This window comes from Nicotiana tomentosiformis, chromosome 10 (genome assembly GCF_000390325.3).
Source record: "Nicotiana tomentosiformis chromosome 10, ASM39032v3, whole genome shotgun sequence".
Lineage (NCBI taxonomy): Eukaryota > Viridiplantae > Streptophyta > Magnoliopsida > Solanales > Solanaceae > Nicotiana > Nicotiana tomentosiformis.
In genome coordinates this window covers 38,203,307-38,217,118 of record NC_090821.1, presented here as the reverse complement: position 1 = coordinate 38,217,118, position 13,812 = coordinate 38,203,307, and the positions used below count along the sequence as shown (strand labels likewise).

At 39.0% G+C, this 13,812-nt stretch overlaps 1 protein-coding gene across 1 annotated transcript; it reads right to left on the bottom strand.

The window, feature by feature from the left end:
* Window positions 1-8,831: 8,831 nt before the first annotated feature.
* LOC104107348 (BTB/POZ domain-containing protein At1g67900) lies at window positions 8,832-11,804 on the bottom strand. The gene is made up of 4 exons (XM_009616118.4): window positions 11,596-11,804; window positions 11,427-11,496; window positions 9,893-11,143; window positions 8,832-9,471 (listed from the first exon to the last, which is right to left on the bottom strand). The coding sequence occupies exons 1-4, from the start codon at window positions 11,652-11,654 to the stop codon at window positions 8,998-9,000; spliced, it is 1,854 nt and encodes a 617-aa protein (XP_009614413.1). The 5' UTR covers window positions 11,655-11,804; the 3' UTR covers window positions 8,832-8,997.
* Window positions 11,805-13,812: the final 2,008 nt, after the last annotated feature.

Here is a 13,812-nt window from a genome sequence, read left to right as displayed (position 1 = left end):
ATCATTGACTCGGCAAAGTGTCAATCCCGGAGGGAAACCCTCGAGAAAATCCATACTCGAGGTTTTGACCTATCCGAGGAGATAGCCCGAGCCAAGGTGCTTGAGGCTGAAGCTAGGCAGCTTTCCTCCTTTGACAACGAAGACGATGATGAAGAAGGCAGTCGAGGTGGATCCAATGAGGGGCCTGAAGGAGAAGTTGCTCCCGAAGAAGAGGTCGAAACTGGCCGTAGTTAGGACTTAGTTTCTCTTTTTGTAAGACCTTGATCGGTCTCTTGTACATAACCTTTTCTATCAATATATAATAGAAAAAAATTCTTTTGAATGTCTTCTCAATTTTATGTTCAAACGTGTTTTGTGCTTTTGCCTTTTGAAAGTTTTGTTATTGCAGCCTCCGTAATCGAGTGAACACTAGTTCGAACTTAGAACAAAATCCTTAGGTTTTTTAGACACGCAAGGGCGGGTCCCCGAGCTCAATAATATATTCGAGATTTCGGATGGCTTGATCGATACCATGACTGCACTATTTTTATAATTGAGTTCGAGTATGTTTTGAACTTAGAATAGAATAAACCCTTAGTTGTTTTATCAAATAATGGGTAATTTTCGAACTTACAGTAACATACCTCTTAAGGTTTTATGGTGGATCCTTGAGCTAAGTTCAAATCAACTTTATTTGAACTCGGAATAGTGAAACCCTTAGGTCCGAGTTGAGTGAGAACAAAGTTTCGAACTCTAAATGTATTGACCCTTAGGCTCTTTTAGGTTTGGCCCATATGGCCTCTAAAAGACGGCTATTATTTCCCCATTTCGGCTTATTACCCATTGGGTTTTTTGAGGGTCCGATGTCGGTTGAAAACCTTTTGCTTTTTGTGCCTTATCACGTTTGTGTTAAAGATAATTTGATACCTCTTAAGTTTTTTCGAGGGCTGATTTTATCGAAGCCCTTTTGATTATTTGCCGAGGGTAGCCTTTTTTAACCGGTTTTTTAGAGAGTTTGAAGGCCTATCGTTATTGCGGACTTCGAACTTCTCTGAGCCATGTTATTTAGGCCGTAGCCTTTAGTTTGGCCATAGCTTTTAGTTTGGTCGTAGCCTTCGGGTACGCCTCTTGGGCTTATTTCCCAATAACATTTCGAACTTGTTTGAAATGTCAGTCCCCGAGAATGGTGTCCTTGGCCTATATATCGAGGGGTGCCTCTTTGAGATCTTATGCATTTGTGTTTAGATAACTCGAGTATGCCTATCATCGATGGTAGTCCCCGAGTGTATATTTGCACTTTGTCTCTTGAGCCGTTTCTCGCAATATCATAAGCATGAGATTTGTATAATAGATAATTTTCTTCGAGACACAAAATGTTTAAATGAAGAGAGAATGCTTCTTTGAATAGTTTATACATGCGCACATATTTTGTCATCGGGGCTCGACTAATTTATATGGACACGGTTCACTTGACTGTTTGGTCCATTACAAAGCTTCTCTATTGAGGCCCTTTGACATGAAGTACTATTCTCGAGAATACAACATCTGAGGGTGATGCCCTCCAGTATTCGAGGTTGATTGCAAAGAAGCCTTGGATACTATTGAATTGTTCTCAGGTAGCACATAATTGTTTCCTCGTTAAAAACCTTGCTGGGAAAATCCAGTTGGGATAAAAATCGATCTAAGGAAAAAAGAGTGCAACGCGTACTTTAAAACATGAGGTCTCGATGTCTTTGGTCGAACTCTTGCAATGAGTTAGCGTCGAATATATATAAATGAAAGAAGGGAGAAAGTCATACCTTAACAATAATATTGTTTGAGAAGTGATATGTTCCAGTTGTTTGGTAATGGTTCGTCGTCCATCGTTCCGAGTTTATAAGACCCTTTTCTGACTATATCGAGGACTTGATAGGGTCCTTCCCAATTCGGACCGAGCTTTCCTTCATTAGGATCTTGAGTGTTAATGGTGACCTTCCTTAGGACTAAGTTCCTGATCCTGAAGTGGCGAAGGTTGGTTATTCTATTGTAGTACCTTTCGATTCATTGCTTTTGTGCAGCCATTCGAACAAGTGCCGCTTCTCGTTTTTCATCTAATAATTCGAGGCCAGTATTTATAGCCTCGCAGTTCGATTCCTCCGATGCATGTCGAAACCTTGCGCTGGGTCCTCCGACTTCAACTGGAATTAAGGCTTCGGAGCCATACACTAAGAAAAACGGAGTTGCCCATGTACTGGACTTCAATGTTGTTCGATATGCCCAAAGGACTTCGGGCAGAATTTCTCTCCATTTCCCTTTAGCTTCGTTCAACCTTTTCTTCAGGTTTTGGATGATAATCTTGTTCGTCGATTCGGCCTGTCCGTTCCCACTAGGGTGATACGGTGTTGACAATATCCTTTTAATTTTATGGTCTTCGAGAAATTTCGTCACTTTACTGCCGATAAATTGCTTACCATTGTCACATACTATTTCTGCGGGTATCCCAAATCGACACACGATGTGATCCCAGATGAAGTCTATAACCTCTTTTTCTCTTACTTTCTCGAACGTCTGTGCTTCAACCCATTTAGAGAAATAGCTAGTCATAAATAAAATAAACTTAGCTTTACCTGGTGCCGTTGGAAGGGGGCCGACGATATCTATCCCCCATTTCATGAATGGCCATGAATATAGGATTGAATAAAGTTGTTCTCCGGGCTGATGGATCATTGGTGCAAACCTTTGACATTTATCACATTTTCGAACAAACTCCTTAGTATCTTTTTCCATGCTATCCCAGGGGTATACTGCTCTAATGATTTTGTGAATCAGTGATTTGGCGCCGGAGTGGTTCCCACAAGTACCTTCATGGACCTCTCGTAAAACATAATCGGTGCCTCCTGGCCCTAAGCACACTGCTAATGGTCCATCGAATGTTCTTCTGTATAATGTTCCATCTTCAGCCAATGTGAATCGAGCAGCTTTGGTTCGTAAGGTCCTCGACTCTTTAGGGTCCGATGGGAGCTTTCCATTCTTCAAGTATTCAATATATTTATTCCTCCAATCCCAGGTGAAGCTTGTAGAGTTTACCTCGGCATGGCCTTCCTCGATCACGGATCTCGAGAGTTGAACGACAGTCCCCGAGCTGATCTTATCTTTCTCGACCAACGACCCCAAGTTTTCAAGTGCATCGGCCTCACTATTTTGTTCTCGAGGTACATGCTGTAAAGTCCATTCCTTGAAACAATGCAAAGTTACCTGCAGCTTGTCCAAATACCTTTGCATTCTATCCTCTCGAACTTCGAAGGTTTTATTTACTTGGTTCACCACCAGTAAAGAGTCATACTTGGCTTCAATGACTTCTGCCCCCAGGCTTTTAGCTAGCTCGAGACCTGCAATCATGGCCTCGTACTCGGCCTCATTGTTAGTCAACCTAGAAGTTTTGATAGATTGCCTAATAGTGCTACCCGTGGGCGGCTTCAAAACGATGCCTAGCCCGGACCCATTCACGTTTGAAGTGCCGTCTATGAAAAAGGTCCATACCCCCGATGACGTACCCGATTTTAACAAGAGTTCCTTTTCCACTTCGAGTACGAGGGTTGGCATGAAATCAACCATGAAATACGCTAAAATTTGAGAATTGATGGCCGTCCGGGGTAGATATTCGATGTCGTACCCACTGAGTTCGACGGCCCATTTGGCCAATTGGCCCGATAGTTCGAGTTTATGCAAAATATTACGAAGTGGGTAAGTGGTTAATATGTATACGGGGTGACATTGAAAGTATGGTCTTAACTTTCTAGAGGTGCTTATCAGTGCAAGTGCCAATTTTTCTAAGTGTGAATATCTAGTTTTTGCTTCTCCTAAGGTTCGACTTACATAATAAATGGGAAATTGCGTACCTTGCTCTTCCCGAACTAAGACACCACTTACCGCGATTTCTGATACTACCAAGTACAATTAAAGTTTCTCATCTGCCTTTGGAGTGTGAAGCAGTGGTGGGCTCGATAGGTATCGCTTCAACTCTTCCAATGCATGTTGGCATTCCGGGGTCCAGGCGAAATCGCTCTTCTTTTTGAGTAAAGAGAAAAATTTGTGGCTTCGATCCGATGGCCTCGAAATGAATCGGCCTAAGGCAGCTATCCGTCCAGTTAGCCTCTGTACGACTTTTACACTATCCACGACGGTGATGTCTTCGATGGCCTTGATTTTATCGGGGTTGATCTCGATCCCCCGATTTGATACCATGAAGCCAAGGAACTTGCCCAAACCAACCCCAAAAGCACATTTCTCGGGGTTGAGCTTCATGTTGTATTTCTTTAAAATCTCGAACGTTTCCTCCAAATGAGCCAAATGGTCCTCTGCGCGCAGGGACTTAACTAGCATTTCATCAATATAAACCTCCATTGATTTACCTATTTGATCTTCGAACAATTTATTCACTAGGCGTTGGTAAGTAGCTCCTGCAATTTTTAGCCCGAAGGGCATTACATTATAACAATATGTTCCATACTTGGTGATAAATGAAGTCTTTTCTTGGTCTTCCGGGTTCATTTAGATTTGATTGTACCCGGAATAGGCATCGAGAAAAGTAAGGATCTCGTGGCTGGCCGTGGCATCGATCATGCGATCGATGTAAGGCAGTGGAAAAGAATCTTTGGGGCACGCCTTGTTTAAATCCTTATAATCTACACACATTCTAAGTTTGTCCCCTTTTTTAGGGACTACAACTACATTAGCTAACCATTCGGGATATTTTACCTCCCGAATGGATCCTATTTTGAGAAGTTTACTTACCTCGTCTTTTATGAATGCGTGCTTTACTTCGGACTGGGGTCGTCTCTTTTGCTTCACCGGTTTGAATCTAGGGTCCAGGCTTAGCCGATGTCTCGTTACCTCCGGTGGAATCCCTGTCATGTCTAAATGGGACCAAGAAAAATAATATATGTTATCAACAAGAAATTGGATAAGTTTTTTCCTGAGTTCGGAGGTTAATCCCGTTCCCAGGTATACCTTTCGCTCGGGAAAGTACTCGATCAATATAACCTGTTCCAACTCTTCGATCGTTGATTTGGTGGCATCAGTATCTTCGGGAAAAACAAAAGTTCGAGGGGTCAGAAAATCCTCCTCTTCTTCTTCTATCTCCCACTTCCCTGATTCGGTCGAGGCTGGTGGCTGTGATTGCTATTTGACTTTTTGTTTATCTTTGATGCTCGACCTTTTCGATCTTTCTAAGGTTGATAGTGTCGATATCGGGGTCACCTCATCGACCGCGAACATTTTCTTTGCAGCATGCTGCTCCCCGTATACTGTTTTTACATCGTTCGACGTCGGAAATTTCATTATTTGGTGGAGAGTCGAAGGGACTGCCCTCATATTGTGGATCCAAGGCCTTCCGAGCAGGGCATTGTACCTCATGTCGCCATCGATTACGTGGAACTTGGTATCTTGAATAGTTCCAACCACGTTCACTGGTAGAATAACATCCCCTTTAGTTATTTCACTGGCCATATTGAAGCCGTTTAAGACTCGAGCTGCGGGTACGATTTGACTTTGTAGGCCGAGCTGCTCCACGACTCTTGATCGGATGATATTTGCCGAGCTACCTAGATCCACTAAAACACGCTTAACTTGAAATTTATTTAATAAGATAGAAATTACCAGAGCATCGTTGTAGGGCTGAGAAATGCCTTCTGTTTCTTCGTTGTTGAATGATAAAGTACCTTCGGGCACATAATCTCGAGTTCATTTTTCCCTAATGATTGATACCTTAGTGCGTTTGAATATGGGTTCCTTTGGGATGTCGACCCCATCGACGATCATATGAATGATATGTTGGGGTCCCTCATGTTCATTTTTCCTGTCGGCGTCCCTTTCTCTGAAATGATTCTTGGCTCGATAGCTGAGGAACTTCTGAAGGTGACCCTCATTGAATAGACGGGCTACCTCCTCCCTTAATTGCCTGCAATCCTCGGTCTTGTGACCATGCGTGCCATGATACTTGCACATCAAATTTGGGTTTCTTTGGGAAGGATCGGTTTTTATGGGTTTGGGCCACCTAGTATCTCTGATCCTTCCGATTGCCGAAACAATGCCCAATGCATCGATACTAAAGTTATATTCCAATAACCGAGGTGCCTCTGTGAGATCTGCATACTTGTCGAAACCACTTTTGCTCATAAGTCCCCGAGAATTCTGTCCTCGATCACTTCTTCGATCGTTCCGGGAGGAATTGCGTCCTGAACTATTGTTCCTTCGATCTGCGGTATATGGTTGATATCGGTCCCTATTCGACCTTGGCTCCCTGTCAACGTCCCTCTGGTTTTTAACTATCGACCTGTTTGGATATACTGAACCGGAGGGGCTCCTAATTGGTTGTCCTCGACCCTGATCTTCGACTGATATCGATTGTGTATATTTGCCCAAGTTATAGCTGGATACTCGATCAAATTTTGTTTCAACTATCGTGATACTATCGAACTCCGTTCGTTCAACCCTTGGGTGAAAGCTTGAACTGCCCAATCATTTGTGACCGGTGGCAACTCCATGCGTTCCATTTGAAATTGGGACACGAACTCCCTTGGCATTTCATTATTCCTTTGTCTTACCTTGAAAAGGTCCGATTTCCTCGTTGTGACCTTTATGGCTCCGGCATATGCCTTTACGAAAGAATCCGCTAACATGGAAAATGAATCGATGAAATTTGGTGGCAGGTTGTGATACCAAATCATTGCTCCCTTCGAAAGGGTCTCTCAGAATATTTTCAACAACACGAATTCGATTTTAGCATCCTCTAAATCGTTACCCTTAATGGCGCATGTATATGAAGTAACATGCTCATTAGGATCAGTAGTCCCATTGTATTTAGGTATGTCTGGCATACGAAACTTCTTTGGAATAGGCTTCAGAGCAGCACTTGGAGGAAACGGCTTTTGTACAAACTTCTTCGAATCCATCCCCCTCAAGATTGGCGGTGCCCCTAGTATCTGATCAACTCGAGAGTTGTATGTCTCCACTTTTTTATCGTTGGCTTCGATTCTCTTCTCCCCTGATTCAATTCTTTTGATGAGCTCCTCAAGCATTTTCATTACCGCAGGATTAGTCTCTGATTTATTACCATTCGACCTTTCCGGTACTGGCTCGGTAAGGCAAGTAATTTCCGGCTCGACCCTATTCGGAGTTCTATGTTGATTTTGTAACTGAGCAATAGCGGCTTGCTGAGCCTGAAGCATCTCGAATATCAATTGGAGACTGACTCCTTCGTCTCCTCTGCCCTATGTTCCTTGGCCACTAGATCGGCCTTCTCTGCGTACACTCCCATCGAGATCTGCGCCTAGGTCCGCGTTTAGAGCAACGTGCGAGCTGACATCGGCTGGGTTGGCAACCGGTGCTGCCCCGAGATTAGCCTGTGGCACCTTGATTCCTGGAGCGATCACATTTTCGTTTTCATCATGGTATCCGAGGCCATTGTTACCGTGTGTGGATGCGTTTTGTGAGTTTGACATGTCTTAACGTGAAAGCAAAGGCATTCAACAAGAACAAGTGTAAAATAGTGTGTTTTACCAGAATTATTACTGAACAATCACTATTATCCTTAGCCCCACGGTGGGCGCCAAACTGTTTACCCTAAAATTTGAGTAATAATTAAACTTGTTTAGTGGTTTTAAGGATACGTAATTTAATCCAATACTAATTGACAAATAAGGAATTGAAATAGATAATCTGAATAGTAAAATAAATCAAACTAGTGTTCTAGTAGTGCTTTCGACCTCGATTCGAGATGGTCTCGAGGTGGCGTAAGAAGAACAGTAAAGAACAATGATGAACAGTAATGGATAGTAAGTAAAATAGAGAGCAGCGTGTTTGTATATTTTTATCAGTGAATCAATGCCCCTTACAAATGAATAGGGTCCCTCTTTATATAGTAGAGGAGTCATAAATAAGGTACAATTCTAATCACGAAAACAATTCCCATTATTGACGTCAATAACCGCTTGATTTGATCTATTCCGAGATTTCCGCCGAGATCTTCGGTCGGTTGTTAATATCTCGCCAATCCGTTATTATGCCTTACTCGAAGTCGGTCATGCTCGGTCTCGATCTTTAGCGAGCATTTCGATCTTCGTGCTCCGTGCTTTGCCATTGAGCTCGAGCCTGGTTCATTACGAGCTTACTCTCGAGGCAGCTCCTCGTGCCTATGAAATCTGATATGCCCGATTTCGACCGTATACAGATATATAACTAAACAAAACAAACTTCAGTATGCGCTTATTGTCAGTAGAATAATTATATCACGAAAGAAGAATTAAATAAGATGCAGCAACTTGGATGGCTATCTCATTCTAATTTATACAACTTGGAAAAAATTCAAAAGAAAATTATAACACTATGTACTCCTTTTTCAAATTTAATGAGAATAACTATCAAAATTTCTTGAGTTGTGGACCTAGAAAACTAAGGTAAGGGAAGAATTCGGGGATTGTATTATGATCTTATGAATTTAAAGATCTCAAAATTAAAGAATGAGTTTCGCTCTCCAAAGGGGACTGCTCCTCAACTTAGCTTTTTCATATTAAGCCCTTTTTTCTATAAGATAATTTTGCAAGTAAAAATCTATGTGCCAAGATTCATGGAACAAACTCAAACTAGGTTTTTTATGGAGGACATGTTCACCAACTAATGCAAGGATTGAAATTTATACATTCTTCCAATACTAGATACTACTATCAATTATATTAGTCCCAAAATTTGGGATGCTTTCACTGCACAAACTACATATCTAACTTGTAGCTCATAAATTGATGGATTGTGTACATTAAAATCCATCCAAGTAAACCCTTTTTTGAATTCCATCCAACCCATATTTTCCCTTCTAATTGTAATAATTTTGTACTTTTATTAGCTTAGGCTACAGTTTACAGCAATACTTAACATCGAGATTTCTCTATCCTAAAGACTACAAATTGTTCTTGCAAAAAAAAAAAAAAAAGGAAAAATAAATAAACATTTTTAAGGCCATAACAGAGCATATACTATATGTTATCAGTTCTTTTCACTTGCAGCTGATCTATTATTTGACCATAACTTACTGAACATTCTTTTAGGTCGATTTGGAATGACACGTAAAGCTTTAATCCTTGAAGATTTCCCAATTTCATCCAAATCATCATCATCATCATCATCTTCAGCTAACTTCATTTTTAGAGTTGAAAGGTTGGAGTTTGGTGATTTTAGGGCTGAGGCAGTAGTCCACTGGTCATCAACTGGTGTCTTATTAAAAGTTGCTGAAGTCTTGGCTGTGTCCTCTAGAAGTGCCTTGATGTTGCTAGGCAATTCCGTTACATGGCCACCGGACATGGCTGCTCGAGCTTGCTCGAAAAACAGAACTTGAACAACTACCCTTAGTGGAAGTAATTCATTTTGTGCTGCATGCATACAAACTTCCATTGATAGTTTCTTGCAGTCCAACATTCTGCACAGCCGCTTTCTTTCACTCTTGTTCAGCTCCGGATGCCCCTGCATTTTCATTGACGTCTAAGTTCTATCATCTATGCACTGACACTGAACTGACTTTCTATAATTGGTTAAACTATAGTGATCGTGTACACACCGTTAGTACATATAAAACTTCAATCTTTTTCATTATAATAATGATTTCAATAAAATTTGAGATTCAACAGCTGCTATTTTGTTTTAAAATGGTCTCCATGATGTACACTAATCATGCCTGATTCTATAAATCAGAAATAGAGCTTCTAATTCCAATAGAACATTGACTTGAGAATATTCCGACGTCAAGGAGTTGGTTATCAGCGAACATGCTAATTTTAAAACAGAATTATCTACACATGGATGTAACATTTTTGGTTACTTTAATTAAAATGAAAATCCCAACAGTAAATAGTGGTCTAGTCGAAGATGTTATCAGAATTTTTACCTTGAGATAGATGTCAATGGCTCTGTAAAGATCATCATGGTCAAGCCTAGCAAACTCTGGAATTGTTTCAGCAATGGAAATGAATTTTGACAATGGCAAATTTGAGTCGATGGAAATTTCTTGAAGATATCTATCTACAAGCTTAGCTACCTTGAGTTTTGAGCTATGTGATGCTGAAGAAGATCTTCTACTTTCTTGGAACTCAAGGTCAATATTCTCCGCAGACCGAGATCTTCTCCTCTCAAAATCTCCTTTCCTTCTTAGTGGACTTGTTGGGGGACTTTGCCCTTGCAACATGAACTGTTCTAATATGGTGATAGCTATGTCCACATCATAAATTGTGTCACATGTGTGTGACAGACAAGGTATTAACAGATCATTGACAGTGGCATCTTCCAATTGAAGCCCAATCCTTCTTGCCAATTCCATCTTGGATGAAGAAGAAGCCTTCAAAATGTTAGCTGCTTTCAGCAATTTCAACAAGAAACTACAAGAAACTGCCCCCTTTTCAGCTGGTAACAATGTTATAATTGACTCCAACAGCAACCTGTATTTCCCAATCGAATCCGAGTCTTTCTGATCATATTCTAGCTGCTTCTTAGGATTTGCATATTTTGAAATGTTTGGTAGCCATCTTGATGCATAAATCCGCAATGCATCACCGATAACATTAGCAGGTACTTTCCCACCAGATTTGATAGCTATCATACTTCTCCAATAAAGGTCTATGCTTAATTCTGCTAACTCTTCAGCCCACCAACTTTTAGATGAAGTTTTATTATGCCTTGTGCTTTCTGATTCATTGCATGAAATATCACCTCTTCTTGAGTAGCTTCTTGACAAATTCACCTTTGAAGGATGAGCTAAGACTTTTGAAGCAATGGCTTCAATACATCTGCTTGTAATTCCTAAGTCCTCAGACCATAAAGGAAAAGACTTGGTACTTTGCAATGTAACAATCGAGTCTTTCCAACCTGAAAGTATGCAAGAATTGAAGAATACATCAAGTTTGTAGATTAAGTTTCCTTTCTCTACATCCTCTGTCATCTGCAGGTATTCTGCAGCACAGCGTGCCGCAACAATGTTGTAGGCACTGAGAGTGATAGTGATACCATAGCAGAATTTTGCACATAGCTCAAATGCTTCAATTCCACCAGGAAAATCTGGTAGCTGCACAATTTGGTGATGTGAGGTTTCTGGACTTTCAGAGCATAACTTCTGTAGCCTTGAGCACTTAGACAGCAGGGGAAACTGTTTGACAAATTCCATAACCAAATCAACAAATTAATGTTAGTTTAACAATTTTGTTCATTATTTCAACTTCAACTTGAAATAGATAACTTGACGTTGAAAAAATGGTTTTTGATTGAAAATTGGCAAAACTTCAACTTCTTCTCCAGGTTAAGTTCATGTCTAGACGCAATTTCAACCTCCAAATACTTATTTTCAACTTCAAATACTCAACTCCAACCAAATATTGACCAAGTGGGAAAAAAAAAGAAAGAAGAAAAACAGAAAAGGTAGAGAATTTAACCTTGTGAAGCAAATATCTGCTACCCTTTACTTGGACTATGAGATCACTAGTAACTTCAGAGTTAACTGACCTGCATCAATAAAGAAGAATCTTGGTTTCTTTTGAATTCTTCTGAATTCAAGAAGAACAAGAAGTGGAGAAAGAAAAGAGAAGTAAAATATGAAGTTACCTTACAGCCTCAGTAGTAATGAAAGTGTCAGGCCTAGATCCAAGTTTCATAAACTTCATGTTGTGAGGCTTTTCTTTTTGTTTGTTAATTCTCCAAAAGACAAAGTATACTTAACCAATATGCAAAACCATGGCATAGTCAGAGAGACAAAGCCATCTCTAAAATTGTTGAAAGCTTCACTTTTTTAGACACCACTACCTTGGAAAGTTCCTTCTCCAGCTGCTAGCAATAGATATTGTCGGAAAACAAAAAGAACCACCACTATGTTAGAATATCCTGTCTTGTAAAATTTTTCTAAAAGTTTGGTAAATTACCCAACAAGACTGACATTTATTCAACTCCCAAATAGTTGTTCAGGAGAATGAAATGAAAAATAATAGAGAGAAGGACATAAAACTAAAGGATTGCCTTAAAGTTTGTGGATTTGGTAGTATCTGGCTTGCACTAATACATACAATTTATATTTATGATGACCAAAATGACATGAACCAAGAAAATCAAGCACTCCCAAAATTCTTGTCTTTTCAGTCAAGTTTGCAGTTTGATTTAGACATGCAAATAGAAAGAATCAAAGGCACCCCAAAACTCATCAAGATCAAAGGACTATGGCAATACAAGTCAATTTAAAAAAGAAAAAAGAAATAAAAAAAAAAGGTAGAGCCACAAATTTTATTCAACATTTAATAGCTGAAATTGGAAAAGACAAATTTAAAAGCTCAATTTTTTTTTTTTAATTTCTTCTTTCCTTCATCTACTCTTAATTTTACACGCACATATCAAGTGAAATCTACTGTACAAAAATAATACGTAAAAATCATCTATTAACTAACAGAGAGGCGACGCCCACGTGCTTATCTTGTGACATTATTTCACTTCTTTCTCAGCAAAGTTTTCCTACCTAATTTTATTATTTGTCAAATCACTACAATCTCATCCTACGCCGCTCTTTTTGTATTAAACATCCAATAGTTACCTTTTATAATTATACAGGATATATCAATTTACTTTTAAAAAAAAAAGAATACAGGTAAAGTAATGGTATAACGAGGAGAAAAGAAAAGTAAAAGTAAAGAATAGGATATGTGTATCACTTTCAAAGTTGGCTTTTAACAATTCTTACATAAGGGCCACAAGTTCATGATATATAAATGGGGACAAGAAAAGTTTGCCCTTGCTTTTCGATATATCAACAAAAGTAGACCATCAAGCATTTATAGCAAGAGGGCCACGGCCATTAAATATAATTTGTTCAAACTTGTGTCTGAATTGAAAGAATTTTGTTTACCTCCTCAGAGGAAAAAAAGACAGTTTTTCATCGTAAAATATTGATATATGAGGATAAAATGCGTTAAATTTGGCAGTTTAAAGTGTAGGTCAATTTTATTTTCTGCCTTGGATTCTTCATAAATAACACTTTCTGGTAGAACTATTTGATAACAGAATCAACCACAGTGATGGATCTGATTGAAAATTGTAGGAGTCCACTTGATTGATGAATCAACTTAGGAGAATTAAAATTGAATGGAATATTAGTATGTGGCCATGGCATCTACGTTTAGTTATCTCTTATCCATGCAAAAGAAAGTAAATTTTGTTGTTATTAAGTCCACATAGTGATGATAGCCATCATTTATGCTAAGTGCTAAGTTGACCTACGTATTCTTAGGTGCAAATTTATAAATACTTTCTTTCAATTCTTTCCTCAACATTTTTAGTTCCATTTGTTAGAGTATGCAATTTGTTGAAAAGAACCGTCATCATTCCATAGGGGGCTTCTTGAAAATCGCCAAAGACTGTGACTGAAATCACTGAATTATAATATCTATCTATATACTATAATAATATATTAAAAGCACGAAATTTATTAATAAAATGTTGTTCGTTTTTTTTACCCTTTAAAAATAGAATTAACAAAATAGTCATTTTATTAATTTTTCAATATTTAGGATTTTGAAATCAAGTAAAACTTTATTTATTATAATAGAAAATCTCAATATTTAGAATATTAAAATCAACTAAAATTGTCCTTTTATAATTCAAAATTCTAATATTTAGGACCAAATATAAGAACTAATTCAAAATTCAACGTTTTAATATCTCACCACTGAGCATTAGACTTGGAGTCAAGACATTAAAGGCAAAAACGGAAGAACTACTACTACTTTTAAATTTGAAGAAAAGAACTACTATTATTGATTCTTCTATTACATTTTGGTC